The following is a 16,064-nucleotide window of genomic DNA, read 5'->3' on the forward strand; positions in this document are numbered from 1 at the left end:
AGTTCATTAATTAAATGAAAACTTACATAAATATACAATATTAAAAAAATATTTATCATTTATAGCAATAAAAAAATAATTTTACTGAACACTTATAATATATTTATAATACAGTTTTAATACATATTGCAGAGAACTATTTATAAAACATATATAATACAAGTTTTATAGATAGATAATACATTTATCACATATTTTAATAGACTTATAATACATTATGTTAGTTTCTTACTACACAAACATAATATATATTTTAAAACACTTATAATACATTTATATTGTATGCATAATTCACTTTTAATACAAGTGTAGATTTATCATAATATTGTTATATATTGCTATAAATGATAATAAATAAAAAATATTGCTAAAATCAGTAATTAATTTTTAAAAAGCACTCAATCAAGTAATTTTTCCTTAATTAAACTTCTCAACGAAATTTAATTGAAGTCATAAATAGGCGTTAGATAAGTTTTTTTCTGAAACGATAGTAGAAACTAGTGCTGAATCCATAGCAAACTTGGGCCGACATAGTGGTCTCTTAATAGTCACGGGCCCAATCGAAATAAGCCCTTGTGCTGTCCTGCAATCGCAGGAATAATTTCAAATATATATAATAAATAAATTAGTTTATCATAAATATAATCATATTTTATTTATATTACTTATACATGAGCTATACACTAAATATATATTATGATATATTCAAAAACTGAATATAACTTAACTATACATGAAATATACATTGATTATACATGCCTATACAACAAATTACTATTTTTTAGTAATTACTTTTGCTAAATGGCCATGTGGCGTAATTATCCCTTCCAAATAAGCCCCATATCAAGTTTTTGGGCTGGCCCACTAATACTGCAAAGAGGCCTGGAGTTTCAAAATTAGGGATGGCAATGGGGTGCGTTGAGGCTGGTGCGGGGTGGGTTGTGTTCAACTTGTAATTTTTTTAAATCCCTCCATCCTTCATGTAAATTTTTTCATTTTCAATCCACTCCGCCCTGCCTCATATAGACCCGTCCCATATAAATCTGCTCCGCTTAAATGTTTATGTTTTTTTCTTTTTTAATTGAGTTTAATATGAAAAATAAAATTCATAATTTTTTTTATTTTTCGCTAATTAACATCTCAACAACTAATTAATTCTTTCTAATTAACATTTCAACAATTATTTCTTAATCGCTAATTAACATTTGTTTAGTTTAATTATTATTATTTTTTTAAAAAAGTTAAAATTAGTGTCAAAATTTAATATAAAAATTTAATATCTTTAATTTTTACTAATTACAAAGATTTAATTTTCCTCGCGTTCCTGTTTGATACCTTAAACTCGAATAAACCAGCAATCCACCCCATTCACATTAATTTTAATAATAATTATTTCAACACGCCCCATTGCCGCTCCATTGTCATCCCTATTCAAAATGAAACCCTAAACGGAATAGCTAGTTATGATTTAGAGTACGTAGATCAAACTAAAGGTAAATTTTGAAAGTACCCAAAAATTATATTTTGGGATCTTTTTGTTGTCAAAACTTAACAAATTTTATGGTCAAAGAAATTTTGCCAATTTTTTTTTGTCCAAAAAAAGTCTTAAAATGTCTAATTGGAGAAGCTGATAGGTGCAAAAAGGCAAAAGAAAGAATGGTGGGAGTTTCCTCTATTCAACCCCGCTTCATCTCTGCATTTCTTGGCGATTGCCGCTTCATTAACCCTCCTCACTCACTTCATCGACTCTTCCATTGCAACTCAGGTTATTGCTTGCTTACTCTGTCATTCTTGATGCACTACTTTGGGACAAAAAATTCCCCCCTTTTTCCTCTTCTCAAGTTCTTCTTTACTGCTTCAAGTTTTCGAATTTACCATGATTTGTGCTATCTGGTCTCAAGGTTTTATGATGGTATTCATAATACTGCACAAAGTTGAATCTTTTATGTAACTGTCGTAGCAAAGGAAAATGTTTCAAACAAAATTGGACCGTTGAAGTAACTAGCAAACGCATTTTTTTTTGATGACCATGGTGTCGGGATACTCGCCACCTGACACCAGCTACAAGTTTCAGGTTACTTTTTCTATCAAGGCTTGGAAAGTTTGGAAGAATCACCTAGTAGTTTGTTGTCTCCCTGTTAAATTAGGTGTTATACCTAATTCACACCCCAAAAGTAGCTCAAAAGGAATAAGATTGCCCAACTTGTAAGGAGTCCACCCATCTCATTAAACATCAACGTCACCAATAGAGTGATAGAGATCACCCAATATTGGGCCTCTGAAATTAAAATTGTCCACGAACAAGATGCTAAGCACTGCACGTGAGATAGGGTGTTCAAGAATGAAAAAAGTCACACATTCGTGGTTAATGAGATGGGTGGACTCCTTATAAGGCTTGAGCAATCATCCTCCCTTTGAGCTGACTTTTGGGATATGAGTTATGCCTAACACCTAATTTAACACTCTATTAGGATTTGAACCTGATGTAAGTACTCATTTTGACGCTTATTATTTATGCTTACTCAGGAAATAAACATGTGTCCATGCAATGCTCAAGAACATTTACTGGATTAACGGATTTGTTATTTAACAGAAGGTATGTTATTTTATCTTCAAGTTTTTTGGTTTTCAGCGTGCGGATTACCATGCGACTTTTCTTCTTTTAGTCCTAAAATATGTGATCTTTCGACTGTTAATATCATGTTTGCATCCTCAATTGCTTACTGTTTTTATTTATGCTATCATTTTCTGTTCCTGGTTCTGTTAGTATAAAGCTAGGAGATTCCACACATTGATAATGTCATAGTATTGTTTGAGAATGAGGGATTAGTATACATCATTAGTGGCTCTTGGTTAGATGAAGTTTGTCATGCTTCCGATCTTACTGTTTAGGTTTTGGTTCAATCAGTCCCATTAGAGTTCATCTCTTCAAATTTAATCGTAGACTTCAGAAAATAAGCATAGTCAGCCTTTGATCCTAGCTACATTTGTGACCAAACCCGAAAAGCATTACAAGGGCATGGCTGAAAGCAGTTGAACTTGTATGGATCTACATTGAGGGAAAAAGGGGAAAGTAAAGAATTATCTTTTTCACCTTACCTTGCACCCAATAGCCTCTGATGCCTTCTACCTCACATTAGTCACATTTTGCCCAACAATTTAGATTTTTGACTCTTGGCATTATTGGCTTCTTCCTGCCCATCCTTCAGTCTCTTTCACCTTTTGGACCTATCACCTTGAACTGGACAACAAACTCCCGCATAATTTTTTCGTCCTTGTCTCATTATCGCGTGGTTGTGAAGTGACCCATTTTGAGTCAATGACACCTGATAGCCCTATTAATATTTTCCCCCTTCAAATAGTATTTTAGATCTTTCATGAAGCTAAAGGACAAGGAGGAGTTGTGAAGGACATCCTTGCCTCACAGTGATTATAAATTATGTTTCTCTATTGTATAATCCTACTAAAGACAAACACATTTGAGGAGCAACAAGCATCTTCTTCCCTGTGCCAAATTATACATCTTAAGTTGAGTTGACATGTGTTTTGGGGAGGATTTGTATTGTTTTACTAAGATATATGTAGGTATGACAGTAGAGATGGAAGTCAAACTCATTTATCAATTTGATGTTTCATTAGTACTAACTGTGTCCTACTTATTCTTTTGGAGTGTGAAACTGAACAAGTCGTTAAAAGTGAAGAGAAAGAATTTCTTTAAAAAGCGGAAACATGATATGGGCCCCAAACGTAAGTAGATCAGTTAATCTGAGGATGACGGTGTATTGGAATTTGGAATTGTCTATAGTAGGGTAGTGACAGACTGACAGTTGCAAGATGCAGACATGGAGGGTGCAAGCAAATATCAGTACAAAAGGTCTTGGGAAGCTTTTGGTCAGAGTTGGGTAGGTTTATTTAAAGATCACACTAGATACTTGTAACTTAATAACTTTTGGCATTGTCGTGGTGCAAATGAAAGACATCTCTTTTGTTTATCAGAAAGAAAGTTTTGTAAGCTCTTAATTTGCTATGGTTTCTAAAACCTTTTAGACAGTCTTATTAGGTTCTTAAAACCTGTGTTACATGAATACTGCATTTATTGTAGGTTTGTTTCGGAGTTGGCTGTACTGATATGAGATGATTCTGGTACTGTGAATAGTGTTGTCTATCTCTGTAGTGAGGTCATGAGAAGGTCCCCTGGGAGAACCTACACTTTGCTTCTTCTGGTTCTTCCTATACTAAATTTGATTTTAGAGATAGATTAATGGATGATGAATTATGAAATGTTACTATGGACAATTTGAATTTGAACTTTTGTCATGTGAGAACAAGGTCCAACAAACGGAAAGTTCCTGTACTGTTTCCCTTATTTTACTATGTTCCTGTTTCTGCTTGTTTGCTGCATGCCATGGCTGCTAATTTTAAACTAAACTTGGCAGAAATGTAGATGAACTTCCAAACACCAATCGCAAACGTTTAAGACCAGGGCAAATTTCTTCTCCTCGATCAGTGCCAGAACAAATACAAAGGCCTCCTTATGTGAAGTCTAGGAAGCCACCTGGGATTGGTAGTGGCTCGGAAGTGCATGACAGAAAGGGAATAGAAAAGATGAGAGCTTCGGGAAGGCTTGCTGCACAGGTTCTTCAGTATGCTGGGACATTAGTCAAGGTGATTTATGGAGTACCTTTTACTCAGTCTCGATGTGGAATTCCTTGCACCTACAAGCTTCATTTAGGTTAAAAAATCAAGATTTGTGTTTGCCCCAGTTAAGGCTTTCAGTAACTGACTTTACTTAGCTACAGTCTCTCTATCCTGTCTTTACTATGATCATCTACTTGCTTTGAAGTTTGAACTTTGGATATTAACTTTATTAAATTAGACATCTACCTTGTGTTTTTTCTCCTTCTAGGTTTTTCTCTGCAGACACGTTACAACCAAGGATGTAGCTAGTAAGAGGGTAGGGGTTCAATTGAATCTCCTTCGTCAAAAAATTACACTGTACAAGTAGGGTAGAGTTATTCTTTTTTTCTTTTTTTTTAATTGTTGAATCCCCTTGATATAAGAGAAAATCCTAGTGTAGTGGTAAAGGGGTTCAAAAGTTGTTTTAGGTCAAAAGTTCAAATATCACCTATGACATTCTAGTATTCTTTTGAATGCCCCTTAAGTAAATTCCTGGTTTGGCCACTGGTTACGATCTGCTTTTACTAGTCCTTTCGTTCCAATTTGTAGGACAACTTCCTATAGTTGGATGTTCCAAATTGTTTAATACCGTTTCATTTATATATTACTTTCGCAAATTTTTTAAATATTCAAGTTTTAAAAATTGATGTGATTTTCCCCCAGACTCACTAACTTCTCAGCCATTAATTTAATTATTTTCATCAACTTTCACTAATATTAGATATTTAGGTGTACGTTGAATTAACTTATTAAACTCCATGCACATAAATACAATTTATAAAATGGAATATGGGTGATTAAATGGTTCTCTTTTTGTATATGAATAGAAAATGTAAAGAACGTCTAGTGTCAGATAAATCCAAATCATTCAATATTGGAATGTAACAGGTCTAAATGGAGGAATGCAGAGTGAGGATTTATGTAGCCAACTCCACCTAGCTTTGGTTTGAGGCAAGTTTTTGTAATAGTCACCATTGCATCAGACTGACATTGTCTTTAAATGGGTGCAAAAAGATCAACAATCAGAATAGTTTCACAGGTTGTCTGAAGTATGCTCCATTTTAAATCTACCTTGCTATTTCTTCTGGCAGCCAGGCACCATGACAGACGAAATTGACCAAGCTGTTCACCAAATGATCATTGACAATGGAGCATATCCGTCACCTCTTGGTTATGGTGGATTTCCAAAGAGCGTATGCACATCAGTGAACGAGTGCATTTGTCACGGAATCCCAGATTCACGTCCACTGGAGGTTTGTTCTACTGAATAGTTGTTTCCTTTATAACCAAGAATTCAACATTGCAGCAGGCTAACATTCTTATGCTCTGTGATATTTGATGATTCAGGATGGGGATATTATCAATATTGATGTCACCGTTTATCTTAATGTAAGTTGTTTGTTGCGATTAATTAGTACCATTACGTGTCTCTTCATTGCTTCAACTTTTCTGTTTAAACCAGTATTTGTTATGCATCAAGAGAGAGAAAATGGTATGAGATGCCTTCTTGAAGCTATAAATATGATGATGTAAGATTTTGGTTCTTCATGGTTCTTCAAGATGTCATATCCTTATTCTTGAGACCCCGGGATTTTTGCATCACTAATGTCATCTTTGATGTAATCTTCTAGTGTTGGTTTTCCTGTCTACTGATTGGGATTTAAATCACTAGATTTATAACTATTGGTACTTGTAATCGTTTGAAATGAATTTACGTTATCTTTGTTTCTTTCTCCCTCTAATGCTATTACACCAAAGCGATAGCATTTACTCCATGAGCCTATATCATAGATTATACTTTTTCCAACTCCCTATAAATCAGATCCCTATTGCCACATTCAGAACATCTTCTGTCTCGTCTCCAGTGCCCTTACTGCTCTTCACTACTGTCTCCTACTTAAGTCTCCAAACACCACTTTGTTCCCACTGTACCCACGTGGGTAGAAGGGGTACTCATGGTCTTAGTGGTGGATGTTTAATCATTATATTGTAGAGGGAGGGGCGAGGTCTGCTGAGTATTTTTTCAGTGGAGGTTGCCAAAGGTGAGAATAGTCAGTAGATGGGTTATTGATGGAAATGAGGTCAGTTGGGATTTTGGTGATGAGTAGTACTAGATGTATGGCAGTAGGCTTTTATTGGTCGTGTAAGGTAATCACTTGGTAAGTAGAGAAAGTTGGGAAGCCTTTTCTTCGGTTTATAAAGTTGTAAATTTTTTATGAAACAATACGGAGAGTAAATGTCAGTTAAAGAATTTTGACCCTTGCAAAAAGATTAAGCAAAGTCAGCTTTGTTTCATTTAGAACATCGATGACATCTCATTTTATGGAGGATGAGCTTTTCTTGATGCACTATCTTCTAGGTCTTCCCTTCCTCTTCTGTGTCTCACCTGAAATTTAATTAGTCAAACATGGTTTAATAACTGCAGTATACGACTCCTGAAACTCAATTTTCTCTCTGTTTCTCTGGTTTGCTTGCTTGATTATGCAGGGTTACCATGGTGACACATCAGCGATGTTCTTTGCAGGAAATGTTGATGAGGAAGCCAAAAACTTGGTGCAGGTATGAATTCTTGACGGTGTAGGGATATACTTAGTGCCATTATTTTTCATATGTACTCGGCATTTGAGCTCATCATTCAAAGCAAAGAAAATATTCCTTTTATGGCTCTGAAACTTGGAAATTCAACAAGATGGAAATTCAACTTCTTGTTTTCATTGATGATCTAATAAGTTTCTCACTATATAAGAATTTTTTGGGGCTCTTCTTTGGCTTATCTCCATATATTGTGAAATCACATTATTATCAACGAATGCATTATCTCTTCAGTGTCTACATGTCTGTTGATTTTAATCATATTAAACCCCATACTTGACCCTAATAAACCTATAGGAGCATATGTTGAGTATCTGGCTCTATCCTTCTAGAATATGAATATTGCCCCTTATCTTTATTGCCTCGGCTGTCAACCCGTCTTATTTGACAAGTTGTCAGGGCATGTTGTTGAATAGGCTACTGAGACTTACGTATTATTATTATAATATAATGGTGAAAGTGAAAGAATATATTGAAGTAATATTTGAACAAGAAGTGTGTTTGGGGAAAGACCACATCTTCGTTTGAATTTGTTACTTGACAGAAGTCAATGTTGTATAGGATATTGTTAATTACAGAACTGTATAAAATATTTTAGATTGACAGTGATTTATCATATCACATAAATTAGGATATAGAGTATTCAACAATAACATACCCAATGTAATCCCTCAAACTGGCAGCACACTCACAAAAGTTAAAGCTGTTTTTTTTTGGTTTCCCACCCGGTGTCTAGTACCCACGTTGGAGACCGACTAAATTCGGTTTCGCACCGGGAAGTCCCACATTGGGGGTAAAGCGCTCCCTAACAAAGGCGACTTTGTACCAAGGGGACTTGAACCCAAGACCTTTTGGTTAAGGATGAAGGAGTACTTACCACTCCACCACAACCCTTGTTGGTAAGTTAAAGCTGTTAGTTTTCTTGTATTTATATGAATGTCAAATCGTTCCTTAGTGACTGGGTTTCAGCATGTTTTAAAATGTGTGCTATTGAGCTGTCCTAGATCTTAGTGATCAGAATTGCAACCCAAATAAAGGTTAAATATGAAGATATTGTAGCTTATATCATATGTTTTTACCTCTTTGCTTAATTTGAATTCCCTTTTGTACTGCCAAGTGTTCTGCATGTTTTAACTTATCAATCAAAGAATTTTTTTTCTCTTTTGTGCTTTAGAGGGAGACCTTATTTTATTGTATAGATGAATCTGCAATCCTGCCTATTGATTTTCACTTGATGCCTCAGGTGACTAAAGAATGCCTGGACAAGGCAATATCAATATGTGCACCAGGAGTGGAATTCAATAAAATTGGCAAGACGATACAGTAAGACATCTGCCTAAATCTTCTATCGTTTTTGTTCTTGTGCATCTCAGTGTGCTAAACGCTAAGAGGATTTGTCTCGGGATGAAGGTGAATTTCATGAAAATCAATGTCGCATCTGGCATAGTTTGGCAAATTGATTTGATGAATAGGACACATACATTCTGATATTTCTTGTAAATTATTAAAATGTGGTTATGATCTATTTATACATACATCAATATTTTTCTTATTTAGCATAGCAGGTTTGATTGACGTTAACGTTTTATTTGTAGTGACCTTGCAGATAAACATCGCTATGGGGTTGTGCAACAGTTCGTTGGCCATGGAGTGGGACGTGCTTTCCACAGTGATCCAGTCATTCTGCATTACAGTAATTTATTTAATATCTAACCTCCTTACTGCTCTTTCTATGTGTAGAAATATGATCAATAATGAGCCAATATGGTTTAACTTGTTTGCTGCATAACTTATACTGTGTGCATGGGAAAAACATTATCTTATTTAGTTTTCTACTTGTGTCATCCAATGTCAATGCACTCGATATCCAGCATGCTAAATGCTGCAACAACACCTCAAACTAATATTTTGTTCAGATGTAATAATACACTGCTGTTGTATCAGGGGTTAAAAGTAAAGCACACTTCAAAATTTATTAGTATTGCACCCAAATACTTATATTTAATTTGTGTTAACATAAATATTGAACCTCTATTGAGTGTTGACAACTAGTTCAAACTACTCTCAGTTATCTGAGATGACGAAACTAAGCTACTTCATGCTCTTGGTTTGATCTGTATCAATTTACAAAATGTTTCATTCATTTGCAAACCTTCATCTCTTGGGCAGTTTTGTAATACATAATAATGAGAAAAATCCTATTCTAAAGAGTAGTTCTCCAAAACGAGAATTGGGATCATAGTTCAAAGGTGATATCTCTGAAAAATAATCTATTTGAATGTATAGTCACATTTTTGCTTGCATTTAATATTATTCTTGTCTTCTTAAACCCAATTATTCTCTTTATATCAATTTTTATTTTGCTATATTTGTTTTCTTTCTCAGGGAACAATGATCGCGCACGGATGGTACTCAATCAGACATTCACTATTGGTAATTTTACAGTAGTCGATTAATTCCGCACGGTGAAGAGACATACTGTGCCACAGCTGCACAATATTTTCCCATGTTAAATAAATGTCCACTCGAACTCTCTGCTTATAGATATTAACCAGAAGCTGGTAGCTACTGTTTGTGTCTCCTTTTCCCTTTTAGTCCGCGATTTAGCTAAGAGCTGAGGTTTCACAGTTCTTCATGTAAATAAATCACATGGGTAGTTTATGTTTGCACCTCTTGTTTTGTTTTGTTGTAATTGATGCTTGTGTCACTTTTTGGAGCATAAAATTACTATTCCATCGTTGTGTGCACAATTTTACTTGCTGAATTCAATTTCTTACTGTGCTGTGCAGAGCCGATGCTGACAATTGGCAGCATAGATGGAGTAATGTGGGATGACGATTGGACAGTTGTTACAGAAGATGGTAATCTATCGGCACAGTTTGAGCACACCATTTTGATAACTGAAGATGGTGCTGAGATTCTAACGCAGTGCTAGTGATGGTCCTGAAACAACATTCTTCTATCTAAAGGACAATTCAATATTGGTAACTACAATTTTCATATCGACCTTGTTCTAGTTTTGGTGTTGTAATATCTTTAAATTTGTGCCATAGAAATAAAGTTATTATTACCTTTAAATCCCCGTATCGTTTCTTGGATATTTAGGGTGATTCAAATTCTTTTAAACCTTTTCAGAAAATGGGACAATAAAAGGAAAGAAGACTTGTTCAAGCATTTTTTAACTTTAAACCCCTACTTATGTAGACAATGGGACACGGGAGTTAGGGGTATTGAATAGTTACAGCCTACAGGTAAACGATTTGCATGGGATAGGGTAATCATGAAGACTTGGCCGATGTATCTGGCGGCTTGTATTGTTTGTTGACCATAATTTATGAATTCAGTTATCTCAAGAAGCGTATGTTGAATATCTATTAAAAAGATTTTATGCTTGTATCTTTCTCTTGTTTGAAACATGTCGCGAATCTAGAATATTGTGGGAACAACCAGAAGATATAAAAGACCAGTGTCTTCCCTGCTACTGCTTCAGATGGATGAGATGCATTACTACTCTCCTTCCTGATTACCGCTTCCTTTTCTAAAGCGGCTCATTCTTCAACTACGATGTGATTGAACTATTCCATTTTACTTTAGCTAGTCAGAAACCTAAATTATGGAGATGTCTCCATGCGTGTTGTGATAAAATAAGGACTACCAGGGGCCGGGTTTGCCTATATTAATGACATAATTCATGATTTGGCCAAATTCTAAGCTTTAAATAGTTATGTTTGCTGAAGTTCGTCCTAAGTTAGGCAATGGAACTCATTCTTGCATTGCATGGAAGATTTCCACCGATGAGTTTTTTTGGGATTTTGAAGCATATATATTTTTTACGCCAAAGTTTATATTTATCACAAAATTCACAATAATAGTTCCATTCTGAAGTTTTTCTTGCACGGCTCTGCAATTTGGCAAATTGTATATACTGTTTTCACGGGATTTTGGAAAAGAAAGACTATTTGTAATTCTATATTACGTGTTTCGAAAATCAGGGTGGGATTTAAACAATGGCTCCAACAGTTAAAATCCAGTAAAAGTGGACTTCTGTGCAAAGCTTTCCAAAAGAAGATAATTTATCCATGTACTATAAAAAGCCAGTTCAAGTTAAAAGCTATTACTCCTGGCCTAACATAACAAGTATTTGAATTAAAACTTGAAATGATCAATCATGGATAATTTCTAAAATTAAACCTAAATTGTATAATCCGTAAACAGCTTCTTAATTTCTTCATTAAAATTGGAAATCATTTACCGTAAGGGGAAGTATTTCATCTCATGTGGTTATTCACGTTTTTCATTTTGCCACAATCTGATATGGTTCTTACCCTACATACTCTCACTTTTATTCTTATCATTTACGTGCATTTGGTCCAAACAACAATTAATTTACTAGTACTATACGTTATTTGGTGCCATCTATATATCTATATCTATATCTATATCTATATCTATATATATATATATATATATATATACATAGAATCTGGATTACGGAATAGTACGTACGCACATAGGCGATAGATCAAAAGTACTTAATTGCAAGAGCAAACGAATGGCGCGTTATGGAGAAAGAATTACAGTGTTGAGCATCGATGGAGGAGGAGTTAGGGGAATCATTCCAGGAACTATATTGAGTTTTCTTGAATCGAAGTTACAAGTATGCATGACAACTTGTTTTTTGAGCCATGGCACAAATTATCCACAATATTAAAATATTTGTGTATTGCAGGAGTTGGATGGACCAGAAGCTCGACTTGCAGATTACTTTGATATAATAGGCGGGAGTAGTACCGGAGGCCTAATCGCGACTATGTTAACAGCACCAGACCAACATGGCCGTCCTCTTTATGCTGCAAAGGATATTATTCCATTTTATCATGAACAATGTCCCTATATCTTTCCGCAGCGCAAGTATATTTCATTTTTTTCTTTACCCATTATAAATTAACCCTGTTACTTTAATTTAACATAATGTCGCTGACTTTAATTTGCAGTAAATTCGTAACGCTACTAAGTATGTTGACTGTTGAGTGGTCCAAAATAGGACGGCAAGTATCTAAGGAATTTAATCCGTGGATTCTTGGGGAGCCGAAGATTGCACGAAACTATTAACTCATTTCCTTATTCCCACTTATGACATCAAAACACTTCAACCCCAAATTTTCTCTTCATCAGAGGTTTAAAATCTTACCTAACTACACCTATTTATTTATTTTTAAAAAAAATAATTAATTGTTTTCCTCCATTAATTGTGTATGAAATAAGGTTAACTTTAACTAATTGATGCAGGCAGAGAATTTGTCTTGAAAAAGTGAGCAGGAAAATAAATTGGCGCTGACGAAGTACTAATGCAGATATCTGATGATAGAGAATTTAACCTTATAGATGGAGGCATTGCAGGCAATAACCCTGTAAGTTCAATAAACATATACTGTATACAACTATACTTTAGTCATGTCACGGTAAAATTAATTTACACAGAAATCATCGGAAAACACCTAAAGTTGACATTTACACTACTCAAAAATTATTACACATTTTTCGTTGACATGACATGATGAGCCTTTAATTTATTAGTACAACATTTTGTTTTATTAAAGGCATTGCTAGCGATGAGACCAACTGGAGCGAAGGCAAATTTATTGCCGGCAAATGTTCTGGATTATGGCAAGTATCTAGTTCTATCTGTGGAAACAGTTACTTCCAAAATGTTTCTCAGGAGAAGAAACTTCGCACTAAAAGGATAGAAGAGAAAAACGTCTCTGGTCTAATGGGCATGAATAAACAATTGTAGAATAAGGCAAAATTTGTTGTTCTTATAAGAAATACTAATTGAATAGTCTCTCTTTTTACCGAAGTAATAAATATAGCGCAAAACAAATTATAATTCTTCTTAGAGAGAAGATAAGGTCTGTCTCAGTCTTCTCCCAATTTGTCAAAACAGTGGGATCATTTTAATGTACATTTTTCTCATTATATTGTTGTTGCTCATTGTACTTGTAAATCAACATAATAAAAGTTTATAGGTATTAGCTGAATTGATGATCAATAATATCCTCCAATTGTCTATATTTCTTTCCCTTAAAAGTAGTTTATAAAAGAAAAATAAATATTTCAAATATCTTCTAAGAAGTTAGGTATTATGCGAGGTGTGACAAAAGATAAATGTAGGTAATATATTATTAAATTTGTATTCATGACCAAAAACAACTTCAATTTCAAATATTATTTTTCACGAAAACATAACCTATTTTTTTTTCCAAAGTTCATAATGAAAATGGCCAAACGCAAACACCCGCTAAATGAAACTAATTTATAGAAGGAAACGTCAAGGGAACAGATTATATTGGGCATAATTTAAGAATTCTTTTAATTAATTATTTCCCTTTTAAGGTACTTTTTAATTACTGTTCATAGCAAAATTACTTTTAATTTTAAATTATTCAATTGCTCTCCATATCTCTCTTCTTCTTCTTCTTCTTTGTTCAGCCTCTTCTTCTCCATCCAACCCTCGCCGGAGATGGCTTCTCCGGCTAACAAAACAACAACCCAACTCCCATTTTCCTTTCTCACCTCCACAATACCACCAAATAGACCCAACAATAACAAACAACACAGGAATCAAATCGAAAACTCATCAAACTTCAATAAAAAATTAAGAGGTCCGACGAGCTCCATGAAAATTAGTGATGGTCCATGGTTTCCGTTTTCTTTCTTCTTATTTTCTAATGTTAGAACTTCGTTGGCATTTAAATCTGACCGAAAATCTCTCTCCGACAATGATTCATCTTCAGTAAAGTCAAGGAGAGACAATGGTGATATGAATTGTTATGACGGCGTTTGTTGATCACTTCGATGTGTGTGTTTATCGGAGAAGACAAGGAGGACAGAAAGGGTTGGAGTACGGTGGTGGCGGCGTGTGCATGGAAAAAAATTGGGAAAGAGGAAGTTTGGTGGCTGCTTTGTGGGTGGTGACTGCGTGGAGGTTGTTTTTTTGGTTGGAGTTATAGGACGACGGTTTGATGGTGATGATTAGCAGTAGAAAAAAGAGGTGAAACTTTGAAAAGTTGTATTAAACTATATAAAATATAAGTGATAGTTGTAATATAATTCGAATTCAATATTATACATTATTATGAATTCGATTGTTGTTATTTCAATAAATATAATGAATTTCTAATAATGTAAATTAATTAAAATAGTACTAAAATGCTTGAAATTCACACATTATACTTATAAGACATTTGTATTAAAAATATTTTAGTTATATATTCACCACGTGCATTGAAACATGTCTATAATATGTATAATATATTGAATTCATGTATTATAGTTATTTTTCATTTTTTCCTCATATTAACGGTGATAAAATATATTATTGCATTAAATATATTTTAGATTCTGTTTGGATAGACTTATTTTAATCAACTTATAAACTGTTTAAAATAAGTCCATTCAAACAAACTCAATTATTTATTTTGGAGTTTATTTTAAGCACAAAATATCTTTAAATTGGTCAGTCAAACACTCAAAAAAGTTGAAACAACTTATAAGCAACTTATAAGTCATCCAAACGAGCTCTTAGTTATATATTCACCATGTGCATATGTTATAATATATTAAAAGCAAAATGTATGAAAACATTTATATCTATTTCTTTTATTAATGATGTCAAAAAAATATTACACCTAAATTTCAAAATTTCATACACTATTTAAATTAGTTTATATGTTAATATATTAAAAATTTGTTAAAAATGCATTATATATGTACTCATATAAAAAAATCTTCTAATTTAAAGAATGATAAAGGTATCGTTTGCAATAGTATCCAATTTAAAATCCAGTATAATTGAATTTTTATTTTTTAAAAAGAGAGAGAGAGAGAGTGTGAGAGAGAAAGAAAGATAGACAGAGAGAGAGGAGAACTATGAGAGGTAGGGGGTGGGCATGGTATGATATATAACGAATTATCATACCATATCAAATTTTTTGATATCGTGATTTTGATATTATGGTATTTGATATGGTATATGGTATGCATTTTAATTTTTTTTGGTATTCGGTATCGTATTTGATATTTAGAAATGATATATCGAATACCATACCTAAATATATAGTTATATAAATAACATATATATATATTTATTATTATTATTATTAAAATACTAACAAATATGCAACCTAGTATTAGTACAAACTAAATGTTTAGAAGTTAAAACTTTGACGGCTCTATTTTGATTTAAATGTATTTTAAATGTAATTGATTAATAAAAGGAGTTGTTTGTACTTTCTTTTAGATATATATTTTGCATGTGCAATGTTTTAGTATGATACAATTGAGACCATTTTTTGAATCGTCGAAGTCATAATACTCTATTATATCAGTATATATTAGTCAAAGTTAACAAAATATGGTTACCGATTTATCATACTGCAAAAAATCAAAATCGAACTTCAAAATACCTCAATATGGTAATGATATAATAATTTTAAAAATCAAATATCAAAATTACCATACCAAAATTTTAAATACGATACCATATCATACCCATGTCCACCCCTAATGAAAGGGAGACGTATTGTTAATAAAACTTATGCGATAGATGGTAAAATATATTTTAATACTATAAATGATAACTAAGAAGCTAAAATACATTGTTTAGGTAAAAAGGCCATTGCTAAAAAACGGACGGGCTTCACTCGTTTGGTTGGTGTTTTCTAACGTCAGGCCCAATAGCCCAAGATAAAATCGTCAAACCTATAAATTTTCTTTCCATTTAATCTTACCAATTT

At 33.5% G+C, this 16,064-nt stretch overlaps 1 protein-coding gene across 2 annotated transcripts; it reads left to right on the forward strand.

The window, feature by feature from the left end:
• The first annotated feature begins 1,606 nt into the window (after positions 1-1,606).
• On the forward strand, positions 1,607-10,665 carry LOC129873950 (methionine aminopeptidase 1D, chloroplastic/mitochondrial). 2 transcript variants are annotated; one of them, XM_055949151.1, is made up of 11 exons: positions 1,607-1,765; positions 2,527-2,596; positions 4,437-4,665; positions 5,769-5,930; positions 6,025-6,066; positions 7,165-7,236; positions 8,513-8,592; positions 8,865-8,962; positions 9,655-9,702; positions 10,059-10,253; positions 10,474-10,665. In XM_055949151.1, exons 1-10 carry the CDS (start codon positions 1,657-1,659, stop codon positions 10,202-10,204), a joined length of 1,056 nt encoding a protein of 351 aa, XP_055805126.1. In that variant the 5' UTR covers positions 1,607-1,656; the 3' UTR covers positions 10,205-10,253; positions 10,474-10,665. The 2 variants fall into 2 exon arrangements, with proteins under 2 accessions (XP_055805126.1, XP_055805125.1); XM_055949150.1 differs by having other exon boundaries at positions 1,608-1,765; positions 10,405-10,665.
• Positions 10,666-16,064: the final 5,399 nt, after the last annotated feature.

Source organism: Solanum dulcamara, chromosome 11 (assembly GCF_947179165.1).
Source record: "Solanum dulcamara chromosome 11, daSolDulc1.2, whole genome shotgun sequence".
NCBI classification, from domain to species: Eukaryota; Viridiplantae; Streptophyta; class Magnoliopsida; order Solanales; family Solanaceae; genus Solanum; species Solanum dulcamara.

What these genes read in the sequence shown, in the direction of transcription:
- LOC129873950 (XM_055949151.1), top strand. Translation starts at nt 1,657, where the DNA reads ATGGTGGGAGTTTCCTCTATTCAACCCCGCTTCATCTCTGCATTTCTT. An exon ending in ACTCTTCCATTGCAACTCAG is followed by an intron (nt 1,766 to 2,526) that starts GTTATTGCTTGC and finishes ATGCTTACTCAG; the next exon opens with GAAATAAACATGTGTCCATG. An exon ending in CAATCAGACATTCACTATTG is followed by an intron (nt 9,703 to 10,058) that starts GTAATTTTACAG and finishes TGTGCTGTGCAG; the next exon opens with AGCCGATGCTGACAATTGGC.